The following is a 17,406-nucleotide window of genomic DNA, read 5'->3' as shown; positions in this document are numbered from 1 at the left end:
AGTTTTCTATAACTCCAGTTGTCACACATAATGTTATCATACATCATCAAAAAGTTACTTATGTGGAGAGAAAGCGTTATATTGTTCCTAATGGACACACACTGTGAGATTTTTAATATTTATTACAAAAGAATACAATATTTTGTTGATATAAAGTATGATGCTGTGCTTGATTTGCATATATTTACAATAATTTACTTAACCATAAATAAACACTTCAGTTTTTTAAAAGCATTCCCATCACAGAAAACAATTGTAAATCATTTAAATTGCAGAGTCATCGAGAAATAATAATATGGTCTACCCTTGAATAAATTCTTGTGAAGAAACTTTTTGTAGCAGTTATTGGTAGAAACTCGTGGGAACATCCTACCCGGGATACACTGACGCAGACCTACAATCACGATACTGACAATGATAATTTTTATCTGAGTAATAGACATTTCATTCCCGTTATTACAATCCCTATTAGGTGAAATTTCTTTAACTAGAGGGATCATTTTCATGTGCTAGGCTTAGCAGCAAGATGATGGGTTATAACAATACGAATACCATATGAAAGTTTTGTACGCTTAATCGATGAAGTTTAAGACTAACAGATCACTTACTAATGATTAACAGCCTCCACCATGCACAGATGTAAGCAATATTGAAACAAGATAAGACAGCAATCATGTGCAGCAACTATGCATTTCTCACAGTGACTTCATTGAAATGCATAATAAATTATGGTTAATATTACAAAAAAAGATTGTAAATTAAATCTGTTGTAAAACATGGGAGGAAGGGGGCAACGCAAAATACCACAAATATATATTTTTTTTAATTGTATATATATTTATTTATATACATATACCTCACAATTTTTGAATTCACTTATTTTTTAGTAAAGCAAATTTATTTTTTTATGATTTGAAATTCTTAGGTTACAATCACAGAAACCATTAAAGTTTCACTTTTATATGTTACAAAGTTCACTCAGATCTGAACAGAGCAATTATTTACAACTATTTAAGGAAATCTTTAAAAAGATTTTTTTAAATTCTTTATGTTTATAACCAAAAGCTATTACATCTTATGGTAAAAAAATCTGGTGTGAACAACACATGACTTCCTTGTATGCCTATTAAATTACACTTACACATTTTTTTAAAATGAAAAGTACATAAAATTTTATTTTATTAAAAACTTATATTTTTTTATTATTACTTAATTATTATCATTCTAATTTTTTTTTTACAATCAGAGGTTAATAATTATTAATAAATCAATATATTTAAATTAAAAAAAGAAAAGTAAAAGAAAAAGAGATGAAGTCCGATTCAAATCAATATGTACTTTCCCCTAAGATCCAAATATTTCATTAATTAAAATTTTATTTGGTCATAACTCTGGAGCCAGTGAAAATAAGTACCACTTTGATGTAAAGCTCTTAATGAGGGCTATTACTGCAGTTAATAAAAAGTCCAAAATCCAAACATTTTGGATTTTGGGCATTTTTGAACACTTTTTGTTCTTGTCGATTGCAATCAAAAGGGTAGATGCACAACTAGATGTTACAGCAGTCCAAAATCCAAAATTTCAACATCTTACGGCTAATCGTTTTTGAGTTATGCGAGATACATACGTACATACAGATGTCACGCCGAAACTAGTCTAAATGGATTCAGGGATGGTCAAAATGTATATATCTCTTGAAATCTGGAAACGGAAATTTTTTCAAGATCACAATACTTGCTTTAGTTCGTACAAGGAAGTAAATAGCAAGTGATAAATACTTAAATTTTTTTTAATATTAATACATAATGTAAAAGCTTTATTGCAAACACCGATTAAACATGTTCCAGAGTAACAGTATTCATATTTAAAAACACTGCTCATAAAAGAATAAATGCTGATTTAATGAAGGCAGTGGTTTGAAACATAACTCAGGATTTCAAAAAAATTATTATAATTATATATATATAATTATAATAATTTTTTAGAAAACATTTTTATTACTAAAAAGTATAAATGAAATAATTTCTGGTATTACGTATAATAATTAATTAGTGAAAAACAGTGATTTACTTTACATCCACATAAAAGAATTTATTATACTAGCTGAATTATACTATCTAATTCAGACTTTATGAATTACAAAACAGTTTCATAAATTATAATTACATCATGAAATTTGTATCTTGAGATAAATTTTGTAAGTACCAGACTGTGCAATAAATAAGTACACTAACTGCAAGAAAATTACAAACATTTCTCATTTAAAATCTTATATTTATAAACAAAGCTCTATAGGAAATGCGTAGAAATGACGTGCATTGTAGTTGGCAGTTTAACATACTGGATTGATTCTTTTTTACAACACTCACTGAATCCCTTGGCACCATGCTAAATTATGCAGTTATTCCGCCAAATTACTTTTTCAAAATAAAAACAATGTTACAAAGTTAATATGAAATATTTTACTACTTTTATTGCTATATTTATCTACAATTAAATTTTAACTAATTTTATCAAACAGTTATCAAGTTTCCAAAACTTCATTTAAAAATTTGAAACACTTATTCTAATTTAAACAATAAAATATTTACAACTTATCCTTCAAATAAAAGCATATAATCTCAGTCATATAAACTAAACAAGACAAATTTAACAATTTTAGATTAGATTAGATTAGATCTACAGTGAATAAATATGATTTCAAACATCTTCATTATAAAGTGCAACTTAAATTATAGGATATAGCCTCCACAGACAATGATTTTACAGCCTTTTGTTAATACTGGGATAAACTACAGGACCCCAGAACTGAAATATGATGGGTTGTAGCAGGAATGAAGTCAGAATTTTCTGTTAATGATACCTCTAACTTGCATGAAATGTATGATATAAAAAATAAGTTTTTCCATTTAGAACGTTTCTGTAACTTGAAAATTTGTCATGCTTGTTAGCCAAATTGGTACAATATATAAGTTGAATTTTATATTTCAGTGCATGAATAATCATTAGAGGTATGTATTAAATTCCCTTCTTACACATTTTGTTGGGCAAGCAACTTAATATCTCTATTCAGAATGTTCAACAGTATTTATGATCTTTTTCATGCTATTTATGTTTTATTTCACTCTGTTCTAAGGTTTCACTTCTAAAAACCTGACAACAGATTTAATGCTGTAACTATATTTCTTTCCTTTCTATTAAAAAGTAGTAACTTCTTAAAATATGTGTATTTAATTTTACTATTTTGAGTGTTACGTTGCTGAATGCAAATTAAACATGTTCGTTATGTATGGTGGCTGTAATTTTTCAGATTAAAATAATCATTGGTAAAAATGAAAATGTCGAAGACCAATAGAAATGGCAGTATATAAATAAAAATGTAAATACCAACTTACATATTCAAAGTATTCTTTAACTTTGCACTCAATAAATACAATTTTTTATAGACCATTATTAATAAAAAAATTTAAAGAATGTAAGAAACTCTTAACTATTTTTTATAGTTTCTTTGTTAAATGTTCTATGAAAAATAACTTATACTCTTCAATCAATTTGTATAATATAGAAATTGATGAACTACAGTTTTCCATCAAAAATTGCTTCCTTCAATTTTGTAAAAAAATGTTTGGAAAGGCTGCAGTTGATAAATAAAATAACAAGTACAGTTCAAGAAAATAGTTTTCAAAGATGGTAGCGCTGATTTGGTATTGAGTATCCACAACATACTTATAATTCTAAATACTGTTTATAATTCTAAACGTCTACCAAACATTTTATTTATATTTGGATCTCTGCTAAAGAATGGAATAAAGTCACATCATACTACATTATCAGAATTAAAATAAATAAGAGGTAAGAACAAAGTGGCAGTTTTCAACCAAAAATATATAAACTTATGAGTATTATTTTTAGTAGTAATTTATTTATTTACAGTTAAATCAAAGTATATTTTTATTTTCTCACAACACAAAAGCTATTTACAACTTATATAATGTATTATTTTTTTATTATTACAAGTCAGAGAAATTTTCTAGAAACGGTCACCTTAACACATCTCACAATAAGGCAGAATTGGGAGATACAGGCACACTCTCTACTAATAGGGTGTTTTCCGCCAGTTTCCCAACTTCTGATAGTGTGCCCCTTCTATTTATTTGAATTAATTAACCTGTCTCTTAAGAGTAAACATAACACTAATGTGAATTAATTTAAAAAAAAATTATTGAAAACAAATCTCATGAAACAGAAAAAAAATCTTTAAAAAATTTATAAGCTAAACTAAATAATAAAATTATGATTTTAAGTTTTGTTTTTATCTTTATTTTTCCCTTAATCCTTGGACTACACAGGAGAGATATAGTTGGATTTTACAGCTGGATACCCTTCCTGATGTCAACTGTCAGGGGGATGCAATAAGGAAATTTTCAAAATGAAAAATTATACTAAGCCACAAAGAGGTCAGTCTGTTAAGCAGTGAATAAACGAGGCTGAAGAGGTAATGGGAAAAAGCAGTTTAAAAGAAAGTGATTGGGAGGATGAACAAAGACATTGCTAAAATGTTAGAATACTCATGAATAAGCTGTAAACAACTCAAAAAAAGGATGCAATGGTTAACTTGGATTAATTACATTAATAATTATTACTTATGATCATCTAGTTATTCATAATAAAATAATATGTAGTAAGCTCCAATATTTTTATCCTAATCAGGTAATAAAAACATTTTAATCCTAACATTGGTAATAAAAAAAGGAGGATGAGGAATAATATGGAAATGAAGTGGGATGGTAATACGTAAATAAAATCTGAAACAGATTCCTGCTTAATCAGTAATTTAAATTATAAAATAATTTAAGATCCAAATATGTAAGTAATTTATGTTTTTAAATTGAGATTTTACAGTTTTTATTCTGCTGAATTTTTTTTTTTGACGGATTCATGTAATTAAGCAAACTAAAATGTATATAAATAAAGTAATATCATGTGAATTAATAAATGTAAATTTCAAAATATCTTAAATTTCTATAATTAATTAAAGAATAAATTTTTTGTATTTAACGTATATTTAGTTCAACTTTTAAAAAAAAAGATAAACAGAAGGAAACTGCATTGAAATAAGTAATTATGCTTTTTAAGTAATGCAATTTTAAGAAGCTGTAAGTAGAAAAAACAGCAATAGAATATGTACTTAAGATCAAGTTTATAAGATAATACATCATTACTGTAATTATAAGGGAATTGTTCACAGTAAAGTATACGTGATGAATACTTTAAATATTTTAACAAAAATACTGCGAATTCAGATGTAGGTGGATTTATGTTATAAATCTGAATTCTCAATAGCATTTAATGATAATAAATAACAAGATGTACAGATTGTATGGTTATGGTTTGTCAATTTAATTTAAGGCTGTTTCTTGTACGAAATTGGTAGGTGTACATGAAGTCAGTCGCTATGTGCGAATTATACAAAGGAGAAGGCAAATTGGTACCAGATATAGTTTCATCTTAAGGAATTGCAATATGTTATTTGTGAGTTCACATTAGGAATTGTAATAATTTATATTTTTACTTAGAGGAAGTATGTAAGGAATTAGTGATACGTTAATTTTTGAAAGATTGTGTTAATATTTTTTATAAAAAATTACTTCAATCAGATTTAAGTAGCAGCTGTCTAAATCGAACTTGAATCAGTAAGTTCATAGATTTTCAGAACTTCACTCAGCTTCTGTAAATCATATCACAAATTCAGCAGCATTACCAGTGGTAATAAACAAATACAAATCATATTTATTACTTGATTAATTACATCAATTTTCACCTTCACTGTATCAGTGCTTTGACCAACTAAGACACTAGTGGGAAGAATTTTGGTACAAGAGAATACTCAATGCAGTCAAAGATTTATTGTCGAGATTACCAGTCTCATGGACCAGATCATCATATTGAGTCATTAAAAAAATTTTTAGAATTTTCCTTTTCTAAAACTAATTTTTTCCAATTCATCCCATATTTCAATACAATCATCATTCCAATTTACTACTAACACCATTTCTGATTACTGCTGTTGTTCATTAGGGAAACTGATAATAATAATTTTGAGAAGGATCATTATGACTACTTATATGAAAAATAGGTCAATATAAAACCTCAGAAGAAATGCATTCAAATATCTCTCTAACTCTACCACCTGTACACTGCAAAAAATTGTACAGCTGGTTTTAGTTCAGTCTATTATGCATGCCAGCTGATCAATACAGTTCATCATTTTAAATACAACTGTTAAAATACTTGCTTTCTGTTTTCTTTCCTAAAGACTGGTTTTTGAGATAAAACAAATATACTTTCATTTGTTGTGTATAAATTTATATATACAAACAAAAATAATGGAGTTTAAGGGCTTGAACAAATTATAAATTCACTTATCTATTGCTTTTATATAAGTGTATATCACTATAACAATATGCATACTATTTATCACGCAATTGAATTTTTAGGAGAGAGTTTAATGACTCTCCATTTTCTATTTTAATTACATTTTGCATTTTTTTAAAAAACCATTTTGCATGAACCAAAATACACTAAAACTGATTCTTATACCTTTACCTACTAGTGCCTCAGGATGGCAACATATATTATTAATTTAATAATTATATCAGTCTATGTGAACTTTTAATATGGTATCTATTTACTTTCAGAACTCTGTTCCATCCTCAGAAAATCACTCACTGGAGGTCATCATCGCATCAAGATAAAATGAAAAACAAACATACATGTACACAACCAACAAACAAGACATGTGCACAACATTGTCTACGTAGAGCGGCTCATATCAATTGTGACTTGGATATATTACAATGAATTTTTAAACATTTATTGCGGTCTTCTCAAATACATAATTTAGGTTCATCCATGTCTTGTCTAAAAAGAATAGATGTCCCTACATTGCAATTCTTTATTTGGTAACTCACTTGTCAGCTTACGAGCAATTTTAAGAGCAACATCAATATTTTGATTTGACTGTATAAGCTAAAAAACACTATTTGGTACATAGCAGTTAATAAATTGCAATAAGCATTTTTAATTTAAATATGTGTTTATTTCTGTTGAGAGTTTGAGATCTTCAAAAAAAAGAAATAGATTTCTATTTTTTTATAACACTAAAAATAATTTGACTGCATTTTTATTATTTTTTTTGTAATTTATATCATTTTGTTCATCACAATGTCTAACATATATACAGACAAAAATGAATGAAATACTAAGTCCACTTAAGAAAAGAATAAATAAGAAATTAGTAACAAGTTTGAAAAAAAATGGTAATTAAATGTGTATAGTGGAGCTGTTCTAGCAAGGCGCGTTCCTCTCAACTTATAGCTATACATTTACTCCCCTCCTCCACAAACGCCTGCTCATCTGTACAACTCCAAAAGACCTCAAATCTAAAATACGTGAAAAGAGACTGAGATAGTATTATATTTTTAAAAATCAATATGTAAAATATTTTTAAAAATCAGTGAACTATTGAAACAAGTTACAATTTAGATAGATTAAGTAAAAGTGAGATATATAAATATTAATAATACATGAAATAAGAGTAAACTGTAGTCTAAGTATTGCATGTATGATATAATCAGAAATACTGAATATGCAATCTGCTTACTTTTTCTTTTCAGTGAATACACTATGGATATTAACAATTGATTTATTATTTAAAACTAAACTTTAGGAAAGTGAATAGTAAAGAATTTGGCCTACTAATCAAATAGGTAGCCATCATCATACTGTACCATTGGTAAAGTTGAAAAACTTCTTCCCTAAAAAAAATATACACATTTAATGTTTATAACACAATCTTTTTATTTAGAATTGCTGAAGACAGAATGAATATATCTCTACTACATTAACTTTTTGATTTATTCTAACAGAATAGTTAAAAAGTTTTATTTATTTATATCTCTTAATAAATAAGGAACATTCATGTGCATACACAAGTTTTATTTCAAAAATTACAAAAACAAGAGCCAGTGTTAGACACTGTTACAAATGCACATACATACAAAATATGCCAGTTTATAAATAGGTTTGTTTCTTTCAGTATAAATTAAATAATATTTAATTTAAAATTTGAATAGAACATATTAGTGAACACTATTTTTCAATAACCGTACTTATTTTTAAGTTATGTTTCATATTAAACTTTTAAGTTAATTAGAGTCACAAATATAATATGTGCATTTTTCTTGTTTAATTATCAAGCCGTTCTATAATAAAATTACCTAGCAGATATAACTAATGGACCTAACAGTGATAATAGCCCTTAAGATGCTTATAGATTTATGGTATTTACCCCATACATAACAGTTAATATAATAGATAAAGCCAAAATTGTTTAAAAATACAAATATCAATGTAACAGTTAAAAATATTGACTAATGATGGAAATACATAAATAAACATTTAATTGCTGCTGGGGAAAATTATAATTGCATTTTGTTTCAGGTTAACATGATTCTACAGAAACTGTTGAAAAAAAATCACCCAGAAAGCTAGAGACACTGAACTGAAATTAGATGCTTCAGATGCAATAGTTTGCAGTGTGAGGCCTGATTAATAACATACACAGTTATCAGTTCTGAATGGTCAGAGGAGAGCATTAAGAAAGTTAGCCATTTCCACCATATCTACATTATGCTGAAGAACTGATTATTCTTGAAATGAAGTCTCACATATCCATCAAAAGTCCAGTATCATCCGTTCTCTGTTCACATTAGGGGCAGGGTAGAATGAAGACTTTACTCTTGAAGTGGGTAGGAATATTTGGTGCCTGCCTAAAATCTTTTTGATAATTAAGCCTTAATAGGTATACCACTGTTTTTCAGTGAAGATTTATGCTGTGTAAATTAATATAAAGAAATGGGCTATTGAGGCAAGCTAATTTCTATATAGAATGAGAATGGAAATTCTACATGGCACTCAGTAACTAGATTCACTGAGTTCATAATGATTTAACTTTCAACTGGTATAGGAATGTTACCAGGTCTAAGATCTCTGTCTATTGTAAGATGTTATCATTTAAAATAGTAGGGTACTGGGATACTGCGATACAAAATGTTGAAGCACTGAGAGAGTTTATGTGCTAGTGAAGTATGAATAGAATGAATGTTGAGTACAAATATAATGAATATAATTCTTGCCGGACAGCAATTTATAAACTTACTATCCCCTCTCTCAAACTCTCTATTTCAAGATATAGCTTGCAGAAGGTCCTATTCATTATAGTTCATTTAAAAAGCATCTGTACACTACTAATTGTGAAGAAATGTCTATGTAATTTTTTCACGAGTTTCCAGAGGTTTCTATACATCAACACTGAATGTTTCTATTTCATATCTTTGTAGGCAATCTTTCAGGAGGTACAGATGTTCCTGACTGGTTGGGAAAGCTCTAACGCTCTTTAAAGATACAGAGCTGGAGAGACTGAGTTAGTTTCTTTTGTAGTGCATAGCAAGTTTCATGGGTGAAGTATATTGGGAGAGTTTAAAAAATTGAACTAATTTAAAAGTACTCTGAGAGAAGGGTAATAAAAGTTGTCATTGATTTGAAACAGGAAGCATGAGTTAGTTTTTTTAGAATTTGAATCTAGAGGTAAGTTGAAAAGTAATATTTAAAAAAATTAACCAGATAAAGAGTTGTGAAAAAGTGGTTTCCATAGGAAACAAATTTTAAAATGAATATGAAATTTTTTCAAGAAGCAAAGCCAAACTATTATAAAAGATTTCATTTAAGTTGTAATAAACTAAAAAAATCAAGATGAAAATCTCAAATTTGCACAACTTGCAGTGTTTTTGTAAAAAAATATTGTTTTTTTAAATAAAAAGGTTTCTTGTGTACTGTACTAACAAAAAAATTATAACCTCTCAAAAATCATCAAAAACCTGTTTAAAGCAATATCAGTTTGACTCGCTAAATAAGTGTTCCAAGGGAGTTTCTTGTCTTCTTTGCACTTTACGTTCTTTATATTTTGCCCCTATGTTGTTGATGATATAATCAGTATTTTTAAAATAGTTTTTTTTAAATAATTAATGATAGGTCGTAATTTAATGATAACTTAACCAATACCAGTAACCTAATACAATTTTGATTCAAAAATGCTTGTAAAACTTACCCAAACTGAGATTTTAATTAGTAGCCTACATTTTTTTTTTCAAGAATTCATTTTTATTTTTATATTTCTACAGAAATATATTTTATTTTTATATTTCTACAGAAATATATTTTATTTTTATATTTCTACAGAAATATATTTTATTTATATACATTTATTTTTTATATTACCTACATTTTTATTTTTATATTTCTGTAGAAATAAACCAGAATTTTAACAAAATTTTAATTATTCTTCAATGAAACAGCCTGTTTTTGTAGCAATGAAAGTTTATTATTTAGTGTGGTTAACCAACAGCTGTGATATCTATACACATAATTCTCTTGAAATTGTGTGAGAACAACCTGTCACATGTTGTTGTTCAATATTGTGATGTGGGCCAATATATTGCTCTTGGTCTACATTCATATAGTTCTTTGTTCTGCTAAGAAAAAATACTTTTGAAACAGTTAACACAAAGAGACTTTCCTGGAACTAAATTTAAATTTAGAAAAATGTGTTCTTTAAGAGCTTGCACTAATGTTATTTGTCTTAAGTTTTCTTAACTGGTTTTTTATGAGTTCTCAAAGGGTCACAACAGAACTGTCCATACAGATGACTGAATTTAGACAAAAAGCTTTATTCATGATATTTACAAAACTAGTGACATCTGAATTATCACGTAAAAAAAATAAGTTGTTTGTTTTAGTCACTAAATTCACAAATTTTAACCAGTTCTTTTGGCACTATATCATACACTCTTTTATGACACTCTTCATTCACATAAATTCCTACAAAACATTGTTCTTCCATTGTTTTATGTGAAAGTACTTGAAAATAATGTAAAAATTTAACTGATTTAAAAATTTGCAAATATAATATAATTAAGTAAAACTTATTTATTTAATAAACACTTCCAAACACAGGATGAAATTTGAGACACTCTGTAAAGATGTGAACAGGTCACTGAGTAATGTCAGAGTAACCAGTCAGTAACTGCAAAGCTAAATGATGCAACAAGCATTAGTGAGCATGTTGCAACATGAATTTTCCTGACGACTGGAAATGTTCAAGCACCTGTTATAACATGAACACTACAGTTGAATGGTTCAAACAAATCAATTTCAACTGTAGTAATAAGTATAAAAATATAAAAGTGCCAAGAAGACAAGCAACTCCCTTGGAGCACTTATTTGTCGAGTCAAAATGGTATTGCTTTTAACAGGTTTTTCATGATTTTTGAGAGGTTATAACTTTTTTATTAGTACAATACACAAGAAATTTTTATTTGTCATAAACATCTACAAAAACATTAAGTTGTGCAAATTTGGGATTTTTATCACCAGCCGCATCAGAGTTATTTGAAACCAAAATTTGAATTTAAAAAAAAAATTAGTTTTCAAAAAGTCATAAAACTTTAGGGGTAGTCTATCACCATTAATATTATTTATAATAAAACTACTAACATATACCTACATATAAAAAAATTATTCAAACTGTGTATGCCATCCCTGCCTCTTGAAAAAAACATTACCAAAAGTGAAATTTCACCATTTTTCATGTTCAAATTTATTGGTAATTTTCTCATAGAAAGAAGAGAGATAGGTAAATAAACCACTGAACTAATCTTTTACCTTGAGAAAATATGATTAAATTGCTTTTTGTTTCATCCTTTCAGGACCAATAATTTTTTAGTTATGATTTTTTTCTGTAAACCCTTACAATCACAAAAATAGGTGTGCTCACCGTAACAGAAATGGCCGCCACTGGTAAACTGCTTAAATAAACAATTTTAAAAAAATATTTTTGAAGTCCTGAAACATGTAGGAAACAAGTGGGCAAGTTACAATTTTTTTTTGAATTGGTCAAGCAACCCTTTGGTCACATGAAATGGATTTACCCTTGAGGAAGATAGCCTAAAGAACTCAAAAATTTAATTCTAATTATCAATAGTAAATTACACATTCCAAGAGTACTGTGCTATTACTATTTTGAAAACATCTCAAACCTTCCCAAGGAGGCATCTAAAATTACTGATGAACAAAATAATTTACAAAAAATAAAAATTGTTTAACTAATTTTATAAAAAATTGTAAATTAATGTAAACAAATTTACTGTGACAAGAGTGACAAAAAAATGACAAAAAGAATATTTCTAAGATGATTTTATTTAACAAAAATAAAACATTTAAAAATATTAATATTTTCCACCTTTTCCTGACATCCAATTTTTTTTCCGTTTTTTAGTAGATGGCTGCACTTCTGTTAAAATATATTAAGGAACATACAAAATTAAAGAGAGAATATTGAACAACAAACATAAATCAGTTCTACAAACTACACAGAGGGCAATAACAATCTATACAAACACATTGCATATTAATTACGTGCCATCAACCTGAGAGAAAACATAAATTATGCAAATAAGCGTAAACAAATTGTAGTCTACAGTATTCAAATTATTTAATACTTATAAATATGTAAAGATCATCAGATCTCCGGGTATTAAAATTTGTAGGACACTATATAGAATTTGCTTTCATACAATATAACATCAAAAATATTGAAAATGGATGCTGTAACAAGATTCATGTTAAGATTCTACTGACTTTAATCACTCTCAAAATAATATTTGATTGATATCCAGTCCAGCACTTCCTTGATTGTTAGAATATTCTATCTGAAAGTTAAACTTTCTACCAGCATTTTGTTTAAGACAAATTATAACATTTAAAGGCAAGTCCTTGTAATACATTTTGTATGTTTGTATAAGTTGTCTACCCACTTATGGGATATGTTGGTCAGTGTCACAGGAACCCTGTGTATCAAGAGTAGTCTTCTGACCTTACTAAATGCACAACTCTGCTGAATTAGTTATACCAACAAAACAAAAGGCAAAAGCAAAACATTACCCTAAAGAATTCTCAAGTTATTCATTTGTTTATGGTTTTAATTATGTTGTTATGGTTCTAATCACGTTGTTATGGTTCTAATCATGTTGTTATGTATCTAATCACTTGTTATAAAATCAAATGTTATATTTCACTTGTATGGTATTTTCTTCATTTCATTGCAGAACTAATAGATCTTTTCACAGAGTGTCCAAGTGGACATCAACTGTTTGTTCATTATTTTATTAAATTTTATGAAAATAAACTGCTAAAGTACAATATATACTATATATTACTTAAATGTTTATTATTTTTATTATCACTATTTGTTAGTGATAAGAACAGTCTATGCTTAGAATTTTCCATACTTTTTGTAGGTAAGTTTTAGAAATTTGCTCGATACATAATTGACAAGGGTTTAATTATACTTTTTATAAACATTATAATGCAAATAAAACACAACCCCATAAGCAAACCTGTTGTAATTGAAAGAAAATCCCTGAACAAGTGGAAGAAAATGCTGGAAAAGGAAAACACTAAGTGGGTGGTCTTAGAAAAAAAAAATGATTTTTATGGCTGACGAAGCATGTAATGAAACATTTCTGATATATCCCAGAATAATCTTAACGCGTTACAAAAAGCAAAAAAGTATCTGTTAGCATGCCAAAACGGATAAAGGAAGGTGTAAAGAAATGAAAACAATTCATCTTTTTTTCAGTTCTCTTACTAAAAAAAATTAGTATACCTAAAAAAAATAAATGGTTTTGAAAGGGCTACTATTAGATGGATAGTTTTCAATTTTTACATCACTGAAGGGTATGTTTTTACACTTTAGAAGTGGTTTTGAAACTTAAGGGAGACAAAATTATTTTTAGGAGCAGTTTAAGGAAAATTATAAAACTAATGAGATTTGTGGCAAAATACAAACAGGTTGGCTCTAATAGAACACAACATACAGTGCAAAAGACTTAAATTTCTTGATAAATTCACAAAATTAGGGAAGAAGAGCATTTAGCTGATCTTTAGATTTTTAAATTAATTCCTCATTCAAAGCACATCCAGGAGATGAAAAAGATTCCATTACAAGATGTTTCATGATGTGGAGATCATGCTCAAGTACAGGCGATTATCATAAATCAATTAAAAATTGTTAATGGCTGTAAGAAAAGCTAATATTCAATTTTTAAATAAGACTGTACAGGTGAGAGATAATGCAATCTGTCACAATGATCAGAAGATCCCCAACTTCAAATATAAACAGAATACATATACAAAATTAAGAAACTCTTCTCAGAGATGAAATGCTATAAGTTGATTGTATGCACTAATAAAACAGAACAAACCACAATATGTTTGCTATGCATGCTATTTGTAAAGTAATAGATACAAATCTACATAAGATTATATTTCTTCCTCCATATCAGAATTTAACAAATTAATTAATTTGAACTGAACTAAACTAGCTATCATCTCTCAATACAATGTTTAATTTGGAAGACATCATGACTGTATGAACATAAAATATCCAAAGTTTGAAAAGAAGTGAGGCAAAGAAAATGCAGTCAAACAAAAAAAAATTCTAAGAATGATCAGGAACTGATTTAAAACATCACTGACTGTACAGAAAACAGTGATATAGAAGCTGATAACCATTTTTCTAGAATTGAAGAAGATTGTAATAGTTGGTATTAATGAAAAAATGTACGAGTTACTTTATTAATAAACTTAAAAAAAAATTTCTTTCATTTTATCTGTATAAAATGATGTGTAAATCTAGATATATATAAATATCTATGAGGTCTGTTTAGAAAATAGCAGAACATTTTTAATTATGCACCAATGAAGATATTTAGTCACATGCGGCTAGCAGTACTGTGTTCTGCATAACCTCCTCTGTAACCATGTTTTTTTTTGGACTGTTGCTATCTCATTTAGTTTTCATGTTATTTTTTTTTTAAATGCAACGTGTGTAAGTGTTAGTAGTGATTTTTGTAATGTGCAATTTTCAGGAGCAACAATACAATGTAAAATTTTGCGTGAAACTGGGGAAAACTTTCACAGAAATATTTCAAGTTTTGAAACAAGCTTACAGAGATGATGCTCTGGATCATACACAATGTTATGAATGGTTTACATGATTTAAAAGTGGTTGTCAGTAAATTGAAGATGACCCTCGACCAGGAAGGCCTTCGACTTCCAACTGATGACACCCACATTCAAAAATCAAAGATTTGGTGCGTGCAACAGTGTCAGAGAACTTGCAGAAGAGGTCAGCATTCAATTGGGTCATTCCATGACATTTTGAGTGAAAAATTGAACATGTATAGAGTTGCAGCAAAGTTTGTTCCTCGTTTGAAGTCCGAATAACAGAAAGAACATCAAGTGGGTGTATGTCGGAAACTTCTTGAACAAGTTAGTGACGATGAAACATTCATGCAAAGGAACATAACAGGAGATGAAAGCTGGGTTTATAACTATGACATTGAGACAAAAGTTCAATCGCTACAATGGACTGGCAAAAGATCTTCACATCCCAAGAAAGCACATCAGTCTCAATCCAATGTCAAAGTGACACTCTCTGTTTTTTCGATTGTAATGAAATTATGCATTTTGAATTCTTGCCTCAAGGTGAAACAGTGAACATGCATACTATCAAGGCATTTTACAATGGTTATATGAAAAAAACCCCAAAAAAATAGTCCAGAGTTGTGGTGAGACAACTCATGGTTCCTTCACCACAACAATGTACCCACACAGTCAGCTTTATCAGTTTTGTCAAATCAAATGACTGCCATTTCAAATGAAACTATTCAGGACTGCATTGCAAAGTGGAAACACCTCTGAGAAAAGTGTGTGAATAGGGGAGGGGAATACTTTGAAGGGGACAAGAACCAATAATCTGTAAAATTAACAACGATTACAAAAATAAAGTTTTGTTATTTTCTGAACAGACCTTGTGTGAAACTTCGAGTTTAAAGGGTAAAAATGGTTTTTGTTTTTTTGAAACCTGGTTATATTTTTTTCTAATTTCTTGGTAACAAATTAAGATATCAACTTGATTTTTAGTGTGTAATTGTCATGTAAATATCCAAAAACAATTTCTAGACTTTTTGAAATTCAACCTTGAAAGGTGTGAAGGAAGATAAACATCTGAACAATGCTTGCAAATTTTCCCCATTTCCTACTATATTAAACGAGATATTCACTAGATTGGGGTTTGCAAATATAGTTAAGATAAATATCTAAAAACTATTTTTGGGTTTTTTTGAATTTCGGTTTTTAATGATGTGATGTGTATGGCATGGAAGCTCAACCAACACAGCCACTGTTACTGTATGTATGACGCAACTGACTAAAAACATAAACGTAGTTAAAAAAAAAAGAGTAGAAGAAATTGCAATACACAGATAGTTTTTATAAATTGAACAGACTTTAATTTTTATTTATTATTACTCTCACAAGTATGAGTTTAATGAACACAGGGAGGTTCAGAATTCAGAATCCCCTGGCTAGACGGAAAGGGCTTGCTTCACTTGCACTGACTGGCTACACATCCTCTGACTGTGACGAGAAATGCAAGAAACATATAGTGTGGGCGAAGCTGCAACTTCTGCTAATTCTGGGTCTGCTAATACAAAAAAAATTATTCATTATTTTATAATGGCCAATAGATGTCTTTTATCATTTTTTGGTAATTAATTTACATTTTAAGCATCGTTTTCCTTATAAGCATAGGTAATTTCCAGTTTTTATTATAGCAATAATAATATAAATGTTGATAATATACAGTCTAACACATATATGAAGCCTGACTAAATGAATCAAATTTGTCTGTAAAATAAATTTCTTTATACTAGGAGCAAATTTTTCTTTGATCACTCTGAGGAGTCTACTGCCAATGTGACAAGATTATACCATTTAGACCTCACCAGTGAGTAGATCCTACATGTAGTTGTTTTCTAGTTTTCTACATGAATAATGTTTTGAAAACAAGCCAGATTATATAAACTTATTTGTGTCTATGAGAAAAACTATGTTCTTTTCTAAATGATAGTTTGCTGTCGTATTTTTTCTTTTCAGCTTTTCCATGTAAATATAGATGGATAAATCATTCTTAACTAGGTAATACTTCTGAGTTAAATGTTTGGGTTACAGAGACAAGGTGCATCACATTGTTGTTAAATAGAGGTGCTTGAGTCAGGACAACAGGGAACAATGTGTTAAATGAAAAAAAAAATTCTTGATGAATTAAATGAGTCATCATTAAGCAGTTAGTTCCTGTATTTTCACCAGACTATAGCACAATTAAATACATAAAACAAAAAATACACACAATTAAAGCAGGAAATGAGTTTGCAGTTTGGTCAA

At 28.4% G+C, this 17,406-nt stretch overlaps 1 protein-coding gene across 2 annotated transcripts in view; it reads right to left on the bottom strand.

Moving 5' to 3' along the window:
• Positions 1–12,297: 12,297 nt before the first annotated feature.
• The window catches only part of LOC142329230 (putative ATP-dependent RNA helicase pitchoune), a 65,606-nt gene continuing 60,497 nt past the window's right edge, over positions 12,298–17,406 (bottom strand). For both annotated transcript variants that reach the window (XM_075373641.1, XM_075373647.1), the window contains one exon: positions 12,298–12,409. In XM_075373641.1, the coding sequence (XP_075229756.1) occupies positions 12,345–12,409 (65 nt within the window). In that variant the 3' untranslated portion in view covers positions 12,298–12,344. The remainder of the gene's footprint in view (positions 12,410–17,406) is intronic.

Source organism: Lycorma delicatula, chromosome 1 (genome assembly GCF_047948215.1).
Source record: "Lycorma delicatula isolate Av1 chromosome 1, ASM4794821v1, whole genome shotgun sequence".
NCBI classification, from domain to species: domain Eukaryota; kingdom Metazoa; phylum Arthropoda; class Insecta; order Hemiptera; family Fulgoridae; genus Lycorma; species Lycorma delicatula.
This window is presented reverse-complemented; position numbering and strand designations above follow the sequence as displayed.